Below are 16,989 nucleotides of genomic sequence, written 5' to 3'. Positions count from 1 at the left end.
TATCTATAATTTCTTATTTTCCTTACTGTTTAATGCACAATGCCCTCAACAGCATTAGTCCTGTTATTTTACGATCTAATCATTTTAATTCATACTTTTTGCTTTAGACTGGAAATGAGATTTGTATGAAGCCTGCCGTCTTTGCTTTTTCACTGTTTTATAACTGCTGGGTTACTAGCTTCTCCAGTTTAACAGGGATCCTTAGGGTACGTTCATATGTGCATATTCTCGTGCAGATTTTCCAGAGAAGATTTTATACTCAGGATTTTCTGCTGTATATTTTCTAATGATAAGTGCTCATTCACACTATGGAATGTCTAAGAAGATAAATTTCACAGAAATTCGGATACAGCAGCCTCCCCTTGTTTTTAATTGGATTCTGCTGCACCGCGTACATTGCTGAATTTCTGCAGCAGAAAATTCCACCATGGAAATACAAAGTCAATTATAAAATCAGTAGCTGAAAATCAGTAGCATAAAATCTGCATCATAATACGCACATGCGAATGTATCCTAAGGCTATGTTCACACGGCAGACTTCTGGAATTGCAGAATTGCAGTGGAATTCTGTGTTCTCAAGACACTTCAATGGGATTCTGCCGAATTTTTCAAAATTAAAAACAGGTCTTTACATTTTGCAGAATTTCTGGAAATTCTGCTGTGTAAATGGAACAGCAGAATCCTATTAAAGTCTATAGGCAGTAAATTTCAGCTGACTTTCCAGCGGAATTCTTCTGCTGAATTCCGCATAGAAATTCTGGCATATAAACATGTCCTAAGGGTCCGTGTACTTGGGTGTATTTTGCTGCGGATTTTCTGCAGCTCATTTTCTGTTTCTTGTTTTCTGCTGCTTTTCAGCTGCTGCGTATTTTATCATTGACCTACCAGTAGAAAACAAGCAGCAGAAAATCCACACCTGAAAATATGCACCAAAATCCAAAATATGCAGCTGTGTGAACAGACTGTAAGGGTATGTTCACTTGGGTGGAACTTTTGCAAATTTCCCGCTGTGTTGACTTCACTATAATTTGCTGCAGATTTTCTGATGCTAAAACCCGTAGCAGGAAACTCTCAAAAGATCTGCCTGTGTGAACATATCCTAAAGGGGTTTTCTGGGACTTTTTGATTGATGGCCTCTCCACGGGAGTTACAAGTTAGGGCTAGGTTTTCACACAGGTTTTTTTCTGGCATTTTTATTTTTTTTCAACTGCCACTGTAGTTTCTAAACCATTGTCTGAAGTAGATCCAGTAGGAAGGGGCAATGTAAGTCCAGAATATACTTTGGCTTTGGCTCAAAAACTGCAGTGGCAGTATTTCATAAAATGGCCCCAAAAAAATAACCTGTGTGGAAACCCAGCATTATGGAAGACCTCAACTAATGCAGTGAATCCTGGCTTTTGCTAGGTGACGGAATAGGACAAGTAGATGCCATCTCTTTGTGGTCGGTGAAGTTCTGACCTATGACCTCTGCACAGATCCTGACAATCTGCATCATTTTACTGCTTTTCCCTATGCATTAGTGCCCAACCCTAAGTAAACGGTGCTCTCCAATTCCAATTGCAGCTGGTGTCAGGGATATCCACTGTACAGGACAGACTTTTGAATGGGCATACTGCTAAATCAGTGCTGTGCCCATTTCATCCTTTTGATTGGTGAGGGTCCCAGAGGTTGAACTTTACTAGTGATTTTCCATCACTTTAACACCTTTCATTCACAATGATCTCATGCTTATATTCTACACATAAGTAACCTGGCCATCACTGGAGCGCCTATGATCTGTATTGTGCTACTGACCGGGGGAAAGCAAATATAATGTTATTCTAGGCACATGTGTTGCTAGGTTGAAATGTTGCATACATCTCTAGATAGCTTTTGTACCTTTAGTCAGCTCACACATAGTAATCCATTATTCATATCAGATAACAGAGAGAAATACCACGTACTGAAAGATTTGCTAATAATGTTCTTGGCCTGCACAAGCTGTTCATATGATATTCCCCTGCACTCTACAATGACGGGCCTTCATGAACTCATCCTTAAGCTGATCAAAAAAGCATATGCAGAATAATGACATCTTTACCTAAATTATGATCCCGTGACATCACATAATAGGGAACTATCAGGGGAACCTTCCCTAAAGCAGTGATGAGACCTGGAAAGATCAAGGTTGTCTAGATAGAAGCCAAGTTTCCGATCTGTGAGGTACATCAGCACTTTGGCATTAAGTTGTAGAATGTCAGTATAGAAGATGATTGAATGTTGTTTTCGGTTAACCCTTTTATTACATTTAATAATGTTTCTGAAGGCTCTGCTCTTTTTATTGTTTAAACAATGCCTCTCATATGTAGGATGTGTTTGGTATTGCAAGGAGGTCCCATTTACTTTTAGGGTAACTCTGATCTCGATCTTCAATAAGCATGGTGCATATATAATACTAACCTGCTGTGTAGATTAATGTACAGCTTATTCAGGGTACACCTTACCATATTTTAATGTCCATTTTTTTCTTCTATCCCCAGCCTGTTGGGTTTGTAAGTTTCGACAGCAGATCAGAAGCAGAAGCAGCCAAGAATGCATTAAATGTGAGTAGTACATTTGTCTCCTCATATTACCTTTTCTACATCAACTTTTACATTGAAATGGAATTGCGGAATATTATTATTTTTTTGTTCCAAAAAAGTAAGGGACGTGTGAAATTCTAGTTTGCAAACATTGGTCTTCTTCATTTTTTTGGGCTGAATAAGGCTGGAATGCAGTTTTTTCCCAAGATATAGCCATAAGTGGATCCGGCAGAAAGGAGAAGTCGAAATCCTTTCTTTATTTCCCAATACTTTTGAATCTATTTCTGACATTCTTAAAAAAAAAAAATAAATGGCATCAAAGAGTACAGCAAAACGGCATTGGGCATACTCAGTGACCTTTGCAGAGGTCATTTCACAAGGAAGGGGAGGCCGAGCATTGACCTTCATCTATTGTCATCCTCCTTGTCATCACAGACATAACAGGAGGCTTAGTGGTGAGAATGAACATTTCCAGATTTTAGGATTATTTTATAATATAGAATAGAAAATGCAAAATGAGACAAAAAAAAGTATCTTAAAATCTTTTTTTTTCCCATTCAAAGTTTTATTTAAATTTGTTAAAATGGGGAAGAGGACAAAACCTTTATTCATACAATAGGTCATTTTCTGATGACTCATTCCCTTTAAAGATTTCTGAGGATATATTTTTCTGCTCTTTCTCTGGACAGATACATTTTAATTTAAAGCATATTCCCTTAAATGTTTAATCAAATACAGGAGGAAAGATAAGGCAGAGGATAGACCCCATGTGACCTGAGTATAATACAACAACGTTATTCCCAACTCAGCATTTCCTTAGTTATTGTATGCGGAATCATTTCGGTTGGTCTCATTATTATGTAGTTTCAACATTTATGATCAGTCTAAACAGGGCTCCAGGTACCACTGCTCCTCCGTTACTAGCTAAACTGTTTTATTACATATCAAAATAATGCTTTTCAATGTGCACAATTACTGAGATTAGATGAAAACTTTAGCCAGCACTTAACCTTCTTCTGTAAGGCTGCATTCACATTACGTTTGCTACCACGGTTTTAAGTCCGCTCACAAAACCAGATATGGGGCAAAAATGAGCCAAGTGGAGTCACTATCTGACTCCGGGCAGCTCATTAAAGTGAATGAGAAGCTGCGCGGGTCCGGCAGGGATACGGGAGTACCCGGTTTTCAAATTTCCCAGCCGGATCCGGCAGCCATAGGAAGCAACCGTAATGTGAATGCTGCCTAATATATGCATAGTTTTTCAAATGGGCTTCCAATGAGATGTGCCATGTATTCTTTCGTTTTTCCTGTATTTGGTAACTTTTTTCGAGTGAGAAAAAATAGTAGGTATCACAATGTCAAGGGCTCACGAAGTAAAGAGTTTAATGGTAGTTTAGACAGCATTTATACACTATGGAGCAACTCATCCTCCCTGCCCAACCCTTACTGTGATGACATAGGGACTTGTAAACATGGCTTAATATCTATGAAGTTCTACACATTTCTGTAGATTATGTAGATTCTGGAAGATGGTAGACAACTGTGAATAATGTTTTGTAAGCTAGAAGTTTATGTGTGTAAGGGAAAATGTATAAGGATGTCCAAATGTGTCCTGCCAAACAACTTTGCAGTCCCTGTTCACTTTTCTTCCCTATGGGGCCAACGCCTCACAAATTTAACCAGCTCGGGAGGCCTGGTTTGATATAGTCTCACTATTCAAGCTGAGCATCCCGAGCTGAATGTGTGACATATTGACAAGGGAGGGGGAGCGAGCAGGACCTGCAAAGCTGCTGGAGTTAACACAGAGGAGGAAAAAATAGCATTACCCAACTTTTGGAGGGGGGATAAATACACTGGGAGCAATATAGAGTAAAATACAGTGGTCCCTCAACTTACAATGGCCTCAACTTACAATGGTCTTTTCTGGACCGTACTGAACATACAATGCTACAAACAGTCCAGATCTGCAAAACATATCAGTGATTGGAAGAACTGACCAATCAGAGCGGGCATTTCACTGGTAAACTACCTGTATTACTGGCTACTGGTACAGCCTCCCAAATGTACTGATCTTTGCTTGTAGCAGAAAAATTTAATTCTCCAGCTTCACTGAAGTGATGTTAATAGTTCAAAATGTATTTATAGGCATTATCTAAAAAGTGAATAAGTAGAATAACAAAAAAAAAACAACAGAAACTCCAACGTGTTTCAAACCGTATGATTGTTAATCATGGCATAGACCTTGTGTTTTTCTGTATGTGTTTTCATTTGGCTTTTCTAAATGTAAATCCTATTTCATTGAGACATTTTCTTACTGTTCTGTCACGACCATTGACTCCTGTTTCCATCCATTTATTTAGTTTGTTTTGTTTGTGCATCTTCAGTTTCAAGGCATATTGTTTTGAGGTATTTTTTATCATGAGGCTTTGATGTCTTCCTCCTCTTTTAACCTTTCCTCTTTGTTTATTCTTGCGCCAACTTATACACTCAATCAACTGGGAACAACCAACATCTTTTGTCACACTCTGGCCCTCATTTACTAAAGGCTTCCCGACTGTTTTTATCGGTTTGTGCGCCTAAATTTCAGTCGCAGCAACTGTGCGCCCAAATTGAGCGCCCAAAATTCACACCACAAAACCGACAGCTTTGCAAACACAGTATTTTTTTTAACGGAGAAAATGGGTGTGATTTTTGTTAAAAGGGGCGTGGTACCGTCAAAATGCTAAAAACACTCCAAGTAAGTTGGAAAACACTCCAAAATTGTGTGAATTGTGTTTGCTGAAAAAATTGACAGCCAAGAGGATGTGTAAAAACTACCAAAAGCAAGTGATTTTGGAAAAGGCACAAATTAATGTGTGGGGAGTGCTTAAACTATTTTCTTTTCATTTTTTTTTTTTTTTTTTTTAATAGTTCTACACAAGGATTTTTAGAATATGCAATGCATTTTAAACTTTAAAATAGGCCTTTAATTGTATTTTTTTTTTGGGGGGGTTAAAGTCTGGTGAATCTAGATTTTTTTAAATATTTTGTGCTTTATAGGTGCGTTAACACACTATTACTAGCAGCGGGTTTCACGCTGCGGGAAACCTGCTGCGAATTACACTGCCATTGATTTGAATGGGTCCACAGACAGTCCGCAATAGAGTCAGATTTGCGGACTTTCCCCGTACCCATTTAAATCAATGGTAGCGAAACTCACAGCGGGTTTCCCACAGTAGGAAACTCGCTGCTAGCTACTAGCATGTGAACGCACCATAAATGAGGAACTCTTGTACATAAGTTCTTATCCACTATCCACAGGATAGGGGATAATTGTCTGATCAGGGGGGTTCTGACCACTGGGACCCCTCGCGATCTCCTGCCAGGCACCCTGGGGACCTCCGCTTCATGCAATGATTACTGTTGACCCCCGCACAAAGCTGTGGCTGACGCCCCTCCATGTATTTCTATGAGAAAGATGAAGATACACGAGCGCTGTATGCTTGGCTCTCCCATAGAAATACACGGAGTAGGCATGTCAGCAATCACTTCATGTGGTGGTCGATAGTGTTCCGTACATGGTACGGCGGTCCCTCCATGCATGAGGAGACCTGGGTGCTGGGTAGGAGATTGCGGGGGTTCCCAGTGGTCAGGACCTCAACCCCCGCCCCCCCGATCAGACACCTATCCCCTATCCTGTGTACCATAATTACCCTTCTAAGTTGTATTTTCAGTGCTGAAAGGACATTAGGGGAGATTTATCAAAACCTGTGCAAAGGAATAGTTGCCCAGTTGCCCATAGTAACCAATCAGATCGCTTCTTTCATTTTGCAGAGGCCTTGTTAAAAATGAAAGAAGTGAGCTGATTGGTTGCTATGGGCAACTGGGCAACTTTTCTTCTGAACAGGTTTTGATAAATCTCTCCCATTGTTCTCATAGGCAACCTTCAGCACTTCAGATGTTTTGGACTACATCTCCCATGATGCTTTGACAGCCAGCATTTTGGCTGTAGGAGGATCTTGGGAGATGTAGTCCAAGACATCTGTAGTGCCAAAGGTTGCCTATGCCTGGTTTAGGATATAAATATTTCCCTAAATAATGTCATTTCCCTGACTACCTGTTTCTCTACTTTGATATGACTCTAGGCAGTGGAAATAATTTACGCGGCGAGCACATAGCATTTTGCGGATATAAAGCGCAGCCATATGTATGCAGGTACAGGCTTTAAATGTGTCGCTATGAGCAGCAAGGACACCTTTTTCTATGAACCTATGTTAAGGGAAAATAATGCAGTGTATATCTGTGTGTGCACGCTTTATTTTTGTACAGTCAGCATAATATCAATGGCACCTTCTGAGTTGTTGATATATTAGCACACATTCCAAATCTATCTTTCATTGCGCCAATTAAATGTTCTGCATAACTTAGTTTCCTACCTAATTATTTAAGATTGTTACTAGAAAATGCCCAAGTTGTCTTGTGTCCAGGATCCCTAGAATAGACAACCTCATTATCTCTTCCTTTACTTGCTGACTGATGGGCAATCTCAAGTATGTTACCAATGTCAACTATGGCACATGCGCTTGGTTTCCAACGCACGCTCTAAGATGCCTTTGTGCTGGAAACAAACTAGCTGTGTGGCCCCAAATGGAGGCTTTTATTTTTGTAACTTTGTGTAAGTCACATTTGTCCAATAGGCATTGCCGAGCACACCTCTTTTTATGTCCGCCAGTCATCATCCAGCCTTTGTCAGTGCTTTGCTGCATTAGACGTGACACTGAGTGACAGAAAGATGTTTATTTGAAGTCAGACACCTTTTATCCTGTAATAACAGAAAACGATCAGGCTGAAATATAAAGCTCACAGCTCGGAATCCCTCATGGATTTCCTGCAGGTAAAGTACTGTATGTCTTCACTTCAATACAGCCACTACCGTCAGTATGTGAAATGAATATGTATTAAGGATTGCGCTTGAATGAGCCAAATAATGCACTAAAGAAAATGAGCGATTTCAATGTAACTAAATATGTCCACCATGCGCTCCACTGCTGCTTAGTCAGTTTTAAAATCAGAGTAGCCAGGTAGAATTTACATCTATATATATATATATATATATATATATATATATATATATATATATATATTTATATATATATATATATATATATATATATATATATATATATATATAGATCACTATGTTCTTTCTTTACTATATTTTTCTGCATATGTATTGGTTCATAGGCTATTCTTTTGTATGATTTGTACTTACCTTTTTATGCTGGTGTGGCATGCATGGGATAGGCTCTATTTTGGTTTGCAAATCCACAATTATGTAGGTTCTGTAATGCAGCATACAATTCCATGAATCCTCTGGCTGAGGGTCAGGTATTTAATCACTTCAGATGGTCATGTAATTATTTTGCTAGTACTAGAGGTTACACAGGTGAACTCATTAGACACATAAGTGGGTTGGGGTCAGGTCACATTACATTTTTTTTATTTCTTCTCCAAACAAAATTTTTCAGAGAAATATCCCCAAGAGACAACAGTAATTTTTCCATAGTCACAGTTGAAGTGTTTTATGAAGATTTAGTCTTTAGTCTGCATTTTGCCTATTTTTGCTGAAGTTTTCCAGAATTATGGTAACACATTTTTACTGTGATTTGCATATGTCAGGAACTGTCTGGAGCAGGAGAGGTTTGCTGTGGGGATTTGCTTATGTGGTGTCCCGGTACCGTATTGCATACCGTACCTTGTATGGTGGTCCCCAAAGTCAGAGTAACTACGCTTAGGTAGGGTCCCCCAGGTGGGACAGCCCCTAGTAGCCTCTCCTCTACTCTAATACTGTAATGTTTATACATGTTCATATTTAATAATAATGTATATTTAATATAATGTATAGTATACTTACCTTGTCTAGCGTAGCAGCACCTTCGGTCAGATGACTATGTTGAATCCTCTATGGTATGTTAGAGGACCTTTGGAGGTCCCTGGGTCACATGCTACCCATAATCCTATGTAAAGGTGATTGTCAGAAGTATTGGACCAATTAGCACTAGTCCAGCCCCTGCCCATATAAGGGAGCTGTAGCCAATTATCGCTCTCTTGGGTTGCTCTTCTCGTGGATGCCGGACTATCAGGACGGATCTGCGCAACTTTCAAAGACACGCTAGGCCTAACAACCTAACAGCCTCAGCAGAACCTAAACTGTGCGTTCTAATCTAATGCCCGCTAAAGCTAGGGTGACTACTGGACCGCAACTAATTCCCCTAAATCCAATGGAACAGCGCATATCAATCTAAAGACTCAAAATTGCTTAAGGTCCTAACCTTTGTCAATCTCCAAGAGAATTTGCATTTTGTAGAGACTGTTCCTGCTGTGAAGTTGTATAAAATCTGCAGTAAAAGTTCCAACTGTTTTCAGCAAACTCTCCGGTTGTGGACATTCCATTATTCTATACCTCCCTATCGCTCTTGGGAAGGGTTGGCGGTAGGACAATCTATTTTAAATAAAAGTAAATTACAAATCTGTTGAACGTTCTGGAGCCAGTTGATATGAAAACACTTTAAGGAACAACTAGTGGAAATTCTGAGGGTAGTACTCCTCACATTGGTCACACTTTGGGGCACAATGGTCACAGTGGCTAGAAGGCTTCACACTCCTGGGCTGTATATTTGACAGAGGGAGTGAGATTGATGTAGGATGGTTTCTGTAGTCACCTGTGGCACTCTTTCATGTGTGTTTCCTGGCGGATGTTTGAGGTATTCTTGTTGGCAGTGTGAACAAAGAGCCAGTTACAGGGGGATAACTTGTATATGACACTAAGGTCACTTCATGTCAGTAGAAATGATGCAAAATACAGGCACAGTAGTACAAAGGTTCATGCAGGTTTAGTCTGGCGCATGCCTTTCTTCTAAGGAGCTGGAGTTTTCTTTACTCTAGCCCTAGTCACTACTCCTGGTTTCTTTCCCCGTGAGGCAGAGGCTGCACGCTGCTTGGCCCACAGCCTAGTAATTTCCAAATCATGACCTAGAAACCAAGCTACACTAGGCCTGACCAGAAGCCCACTTCGGTCCAAGTATAAAGTTGTGGGGCCCTTGCTCAACTTTTTTTCTACAGGCTGAACGTCTCGTCTTTCTCTCCCCCTGCACTCAGATTAGAAGTATGCATGGATTGTGCCCTGAAATCAGGGCCGACGCCACCTATAGGCGAGGTAGGCGCTGGCCTAGAGGGCGCTGCACCTGTGTTAAGACATGCCAGAGTAGCTTCAGTATACAAAGAGGAATCACTAGCACAGTGACTGGAGGAGGTTTGTGTAAGTACAGTTACAATTACTTACACTGTCACTGATGTCCTATAGAGGGGGATAGGAGGGTCCCTGGGGGCACTGGAGGCTGTGTAACACAGTGGCTGCTTGCAATATACTACTAGTTCTGTAAAAGCCAGCAACCTTTGTGTTTAGCTGTTGAATATTTTACTTCTATAGGACCTGTGTTTTAGAGGGTTAATAGTGTAGGACTATAAATCCCAGTGTGTTCTGTCAGCGAAGCCCGCGGGAGGTGGGGGCACAGGCATCACATACAGAGAGACCACACTGGGAGTTGTATTTAACATCTAAAGTACAAAGTTACCTTCTAAAATACAGGTAACCTGTCAGGGGTCGCCCCCTGGCAAAGTGCCTAAAAGTGAAACTTGTGTTGGGGTAAGTATACATGGGTCTGACTGACCCTACATGGCATGTACTTTGTGTCTCCCCTTTTGGTTTCCTATCCTTCTAATGCATTGTTTGGTGTCTGTTACTTTACAATACATATGCAGTACACTTTCCTGCAGTATCTTTTCCATTCCAGTTACACCTACAGTGCCTTGTATCTTTTTTTCCATGCATCTGCAAGCCTTAGGGTCTAGTGTTCAGGGGCCTTTCCTCTATGTGTGCTGATGCCACCTATATGAAAGTTTGTCATGATTTTATATTTAGATATTATGTTAATAAAGGCTATTTCATTTTACTCTTATTCTGTTGTTAGTGTATGTTTTCGTATGATGTGCAATACAATACTGTCATACAAGGCCTAAATACGGAACGGATTAATAGTAAGATTCCTTGATGTCTTGGGCACTGTAATATAAAATCTCAAACAGATCTTGTTGTGGTCCTTTGTAGTTATAAGTCATATGGTGTTACAGTAGAACAAAACAGTATGAGCTTGTGATAACCACATTAAAGTATATACAATGCTTATAAGCATTTCATACCAATGAAAATGATATTTCATAACGATGAAGGCTGATTTGTAACATCCAACCACAACAGTGCAAAATTCACTAACCACGGTCTGAACGAATGGCTATGGCGTAACAGAACCTGACATCAGAGGGCTGCGCTGTCAGTCGTGCTGTCTTAACTATGGGCCCACCCACTGTGATCTGCTCACTAGCATAAACCATGGGAGCAACACAGTATTGTCCCATGCAAAATGTACAGTTCTCATTTTAATTATAGTAGTGTGGTGACCCACGGTGTATGGCAGGACCTGGGGTGTAGCGGTGTAGGTGGAGGGGCAAGATGGCATTAACCCCAGGGGCAAGGTGTTTTTAACCCCTAATGTTCTTGATACCAAAGTGGTTTTTGGGTACCGGAACCACCCTAACGGTATATCCGCTATTCCAATAGTTAGGAAATGAAATGAGAGTCCACAACCAGGTTATGTTTTAACGGAGGCTTTTCTGAGGTCAGATAGATGTTATTATCTTCACAGCTAGGCCAGAATTCCAGAGAGTAGACCAGTAACATGGAAAGGTCCATGCAGCTTTCTGGGACTTGTAGTTATTATAATAGACTTTAGTTCAGCCATGCAGAATAGACTTGATCAGTGTCTTGACTTTATTAGAGATAGCAGACATGGATGAGATGACTTACTGACAATGTGGCTGGTGTGCAGGCTTTGTGGCCTCCAGGTGTACTGGACACGGGATCTGTGATGTCTGTACTTTGTTGTTCTTAGCAGAAAGAGAGAGAATTGTAATGACCGCCCCCTTATATAGAGGGGGGCTGAGCCAAAGCCCATTGGTCAAGCTGCGGGTCATGTGGTAAACTGGTGCCCTCTGGGTAACATCATGTGATAACATAACGTGTCATCTCACAGGTCCTTTAGATGACCTCTCACAGGTCCTGTAGACTAACTACATTAACATACTGACTATAATTCTATTACAATAAATGACAGTATAGTAACAGCAGGGGAGACACTGCCGGAGAGCCCCCAGGTCACTGAGGGACTCAACCTGACAGGGCCTAAGTGTAGCGCAGGACCATGTCCTGTACTGGGACATTACAGTAGCTCATACACTGATCAGACATCTCTAAATAGGCAGGTCTTGCAGCGTGTTTCTGTAATGTACTGATGTCAGGGTAATCGGGCCCAAGGCTTATTAAAGGGGTACTCTGGTGGAAATAAAACATTTTCAAATCAACTGATGCTAAAAAGTTAATCTTAATCCTTCCAGTACTTACCAGCTCCTGTATACTACACAGTAAGTTGTAAGTTCTTTTCTGTCTTACCACAGTGCTCTCTGCTGCCACCTCTGACCATGTCAGGAACTGGATAGGTTTTCTATGGTTATTTCCTTCTACTCTGGACATTTCCTTACACCGACAGATGTGTCAGCAGGGAGCACTGTGGTCAGACATTAAAGAACTATACAACTTCCTCTGTAGTATACAGCAGCTGATAAGTACTGGAAGGATTAATATTATTATGTAGAAGTAATTTACAAATCTTTATAGCTTTCTGGCACCAGTTGATTTGAAAACATTTGTTTTCCACTGGAGTACCCCTTAAATTGAGGCCCCATGGTGACACCATCTTGCTGCTCTTAACCGGTTGCCATCTAAGGACGAGTCGGCTTATCCTGAGACGGCAACTGTTGTATGGCGCTGGCTCCCGACTCAAGCCCACGTCATACCGGCCAGCCCCCAGCTGATTCCTTTAGCTGGGTGCCGCCGTTAATAGCTGACATGGGGCAATTGCTGCGGCCGGCCATCAACCCTTTAGATCGCCGCTGTCAAAGTTGACAGCGGCGTCTAAAGGGACATTTAAACCATCCAGCCGTTTGGAAGTTATGCAGTAACATATATTTCCCATAGACTTGTATGAGACTTTAAACATAAACCCCGCCCCTGGCAAATGGGGTTGAGTAAGGGTTAAATCACCTATCCTTTGTTTGTTGTTGACATATAAGTAACATGTGTGCCAAGTTTCATGTTAATATCTTTAGCCGTTTGGACGTGATGCTGGAACATACACACATACATACACACATTGAAGGAGATTTATCAAAACCTGTGCAGAGAAAAAGTTGCTGAGTTGCCCATAGCAACCAATCACATTGTTTCTTTCATTTTTCAGAGGCCTTTTCAAAAATGAAAGAAGGGATCTGATTGGTTGCTATGGGCAGCTCAGCAACTTTATCTCTGGTCAGGTTTTGATAAATCTCCCCCATTGAGATATATATATATATATATATATATATATATATATATATATATATATATATATTCCAATGTAGGATTTTCCACCCTTTCCAGTTTAGTGTGGTTATGTTATTCATTTACATTTATCTGATATAAAATAAGTTGAGCTGTCTGTATGGCTGTTTTCCTGTGAGAAATAAAAAAAACTGACCTAAAAATGGACCCAACATTACAAACCCTGAAGTATTTCTTGGTGATGCACATTTCATGTCTTGCCAGGTTAGTGCTTATAAGGCACCTCCTGAGAAGTAAACTAGGCTGCCAGTTCCCTGTAAATCTTATCATGGTAACATTTTGCATGGAGTCGCGGTGCCCAGAAAGTAATAACATAATTTTATACTTTGGGCTGCACATTATATAGTCTTCTCCTCTGAACCTATTTTGAAATACTACTCTGTTATAATGCCAGCGGATAAGAGCAGACTGAAGTAGGATACGGCCTCCAAATATGGTGCTGTACTCTTAAGATGATAGAAGGAATGTTGCTTTTGCCTTAGAGCCTGATAGCTATGGTGAACTCTGCCAAACAAATGAGGTCATTGGATTTGAGCTTTTAAAGATGTTAGCGCAATAATGCTTTAATTCTCCACAACAGCCCCTTTCATGGCCTGCTCCGAGGCGGCCATCTGTGTATGCTGCTCTGATATTCCCAGGTTTACAGATCAGATTCCCTTCTGCTTTTCATTATTGTGATGCACAACCAGTGGTCGGAGTAGCTTAGAAAGGTAGCCATCCCGTGTCTACTGTCACTGAAAGCATACATTTATTAAATGTTGAGGTCCAGTTATTTGGAAATTGTTACAGAAAATTAATACAATATGCGGTTCCCCTCACTCGACACAATGGGACTGTTCGACACAAAGTAGCAAAGAGTAAAGGAACACGCACGTTGCTTAGGTAATCTGGGGGTAGTTATAAGCATGTTCATTTATAACAGGCAACTGGTTTTATTGCTCATGGCAAACCGATTCTGCTAGTTTTGTTAAACAAGGCACATTCTTTACATAATACACTATTTACAGGTAAGGCTATGTTTCTACCACATTTGGGTGAACACATTCGGCATATGCTTCAGGAAAGCTTCCTGCTCATAGGCAAAACATAGCCATAGGGCCCATTGACCCCATGGAGACAAAGGTGGAGATTTATCAAAGGATTTAGACTGTTTTTTGCCATCTAAATTTGTCACACAGAAAGTTGTAGTCTAAATATGTGCGACCTTTGCTTTAGAGGATTTTTAGTACATGATGCATTTTAGTCTATTTTAGACGGAAAATTGCATTGGTGCTGAGTTTATCAATAGTCACTTTTCTGCGGCACACTGTGGACAAAAGTACGCTGAAATGTCAGCCCATGCTGGAGCAGGTTTAAATACAGTCTAAAGCATAGATCCTGAAGTCTGTGCGCAGAATTTATCAAGAGCCGTGCACCTTTTGATAAATTTGGCGAACAATAGACCTGCCTAACCCTCTGTAGGTTGGTCTATATTGATGCGGGACATAGACAACTTTGATAAATCTCCCCCAAAGTATCTGTGTTTGTCTCTTTTATGATGGTATGTGTCAGCATACCTATAGGCCACCACAAAAACCTTATACTGTACATTGACAATACAGTAACTGAGCTACTACGAAGCTACTGTATGGCTGTAAATATATACATATAGAGGAATACTCCTGCTGTACACCTCCAATGTATAGAAGAATGGGGATGTGAACATAACCTTGTTGTAGAGAATAAGAAATCTGTAGTGTCACTAGGGTTATTTGTCATTTAGAATCACTATCTTCAATCCCACAAACACTATATTGTGTCAGTGTTCATCTTCTCAGCATATTTATATTATCTTCATCAAGAAGAACTGTTATTATCTATTGGGAAGTGGTGACTGAAAACTAATTATAATGAAACAAGCAGATATGTAACCTACATATTCCGGTTATAGTACTAATAAAAGGAATGGCATGTTATATGATATACACCAATCTGCCATACATTAAAACCTCTGAAAGGCAAATGACACTTGTTAAGGAGTAGGATATACAGCTGATGTGTTGGAAGTAGGAAAAATGAACAAGCATAAGAATCTGAGCATCTTTGACAAGGGCAAAGCTATAATGTCTAGATGACTGGGTCACAGTATTTCCAAAACGTAAGGTCTTGTGGAAAGTTCCCAGTATACATTTTTTAGACCCTACCAAAATTGGTCCAAGGAAGCACAACCAGTGACAGGATCATGGATGCACAGCAAATCATGGCAACTCTCCCATATTTCTTTCCCCCTTCCTTCCTTGAAAGTGCAAGCTAAAAGGGGTTGTCTGCTGAAAAGGATCTTATCTCCTATCCACAGGTATAAGTATCTGCTAAGAGCCAGGGTCCTGTTCAGGAGATCGTAGGGGGTCCCAGCAGTCGGACCCCTGCAATCAGATACTCATACTGTACCCTTTTCTACGGATAGGGGATAAGATATTTTTCACCGGACATCCCTTTTGTGGCAATAGGAACTAGGCTCATCCCAAATGTCCCACTTTTAGATCTAGTACAGAAACCAGCTACATAGTCAGGTTAACCCATTTCATATAAGTTTGCATCATGTGAAACTACGCCTGCCAGTATGACCTTGACAATAGTAAACGTATGCTGGGAGTTTTCTCACAGACTGGAATTATGTCACCCACTATAGCACTGATGCCGTCTGATGCAGTACAAATGCAGTCAGGGGCAGAATAAACATTTACAGTAAGTGACCCGCAAATGATTGAAGTTGTTTTCTTTCTTTCTTCTTCTCCATCTGGCCCAAGCCATCATGTTGCTTTCTACTGGCCATGAATCAACCCTGCAGAATTTACTTTTCTTCAAAAATAAGTTTCATATGTGGTGGCCCAGTACGGGAGTTGTTACCCCGTACCCTTGCTGCCTGTCCCCTCATATACATATGTTTTTCCATTTGTTATGCTTTAAAGTTTGTAAAGAAGTGTTATAACTTTAAGAAATGTTCCCATGTGATCTTCAGTTGTCATGTGAGTTATCATGGGATTGTTACCCAGGACGTATCAGTAACCAGGTGACTTAAGGGTGACCAATGGGACCCCACCAGAGTTGCCCCCATAAAAGCCCTGGGAGGAGTCTCTTCTCTCTCTTACTGCTAAGCTGAGGTCCAGTGCAGTCGAGTCTAGGAGTGTGTCTGGAGTCATAGGAGACCTCAAGTCAAGTCCTGCAGCCACAAGCTACAAGTTAGCTACAGTCACAGCATTATCAGTCACAAGTCAAGTCAGTCACAGTCATCTGCTGTCTAGTCATAGTGGCCTGCACTAAATTGTCCAAAACCACTGCAAGTCCCAGCAAGCCCTTAAGGTCTCTGAAGTCACTGGTCACCTCCGTGGGCCTGGCTGAACTGTATAGACTGTTCCATCTGTCACTCAGTAAAGCTACCGTTGTCCGTAACTTGCCATCAGAGTCATTATTGCCCCCGTGCCAAGCCCAGGATCCAGCGGTATACCCTCGGCTGGTATTGAGGATAAACCACGCCCTGGCGTCATGAATACAAGTGGTTAATACCATCTGCCCCTAGGGTAATTCCATCTGCCTTGCAACTCACACCCCTTACCACACATATATAATGCGCCCTGAATAAAATGTCCCATACTGTTCCCCTGAATAATAATGCCTAACACTGTTTCCTGAATAAATATATGCCCACCTTGTGGTTTACCCAAGTTTTTTTTCTGCAGTTCCTCTGGGCTAGAATCTACTCATAGGCCACTGGGTGGTCTGGAGACATGTTAAATAGTAAATGTGAGGTTATTGTGAGGTAACACCAAAGACTTCACTCTTAACTGCGGACTCATGTTCTAATGTATACAAACCTTTAAAGTGTACCAGTCGTTAACGAAAACTTTTTGTAGATAATAC

General features: G+C 40.9%; 1 protein-coding gene across 3 annotated transcripts in view; it reads left to right on the top strand.

Moving 5' to 3' along the window:
• The window catches only part of RBPMS (RNA binding protein, mRNA processing factor), a 179,717-nt gene that overhangs the window by 80,264 nt on the left and 82,464 nt on the right, over window positions 1-16,989 (top strand). For all 3 annotated transcript variants that reach the window (XM_056568870.1, XM_056568872.1, XM_056568871.1), the window contains exon 4: window positions 2,520-2,582. In XM_056568870.1, coding sequence (XP_056424845.1) covers window positions 2,520-2,582 — 63 coding nt within the window. The remainder of the gene's footprint in view (window positions 1-2,519; window positions 2,583-16,989) is intronic.

This window comes from Hyla sarda, chromosome 1 (assembly GCF_029499605.1).
Source record: "Hyla sarda isolate aHylSar1 chromosome 1, aHylSar1.hap1, whole genome shotgun sequence".
NCBI lineage: Eukaryota > Metazoa > Chordata > Amphibia > Anura > Hylidae > Hyla > Hyla sarda.
This window is presented reverse-complemented; position numbering and strand designations above follow the sequence as displayed.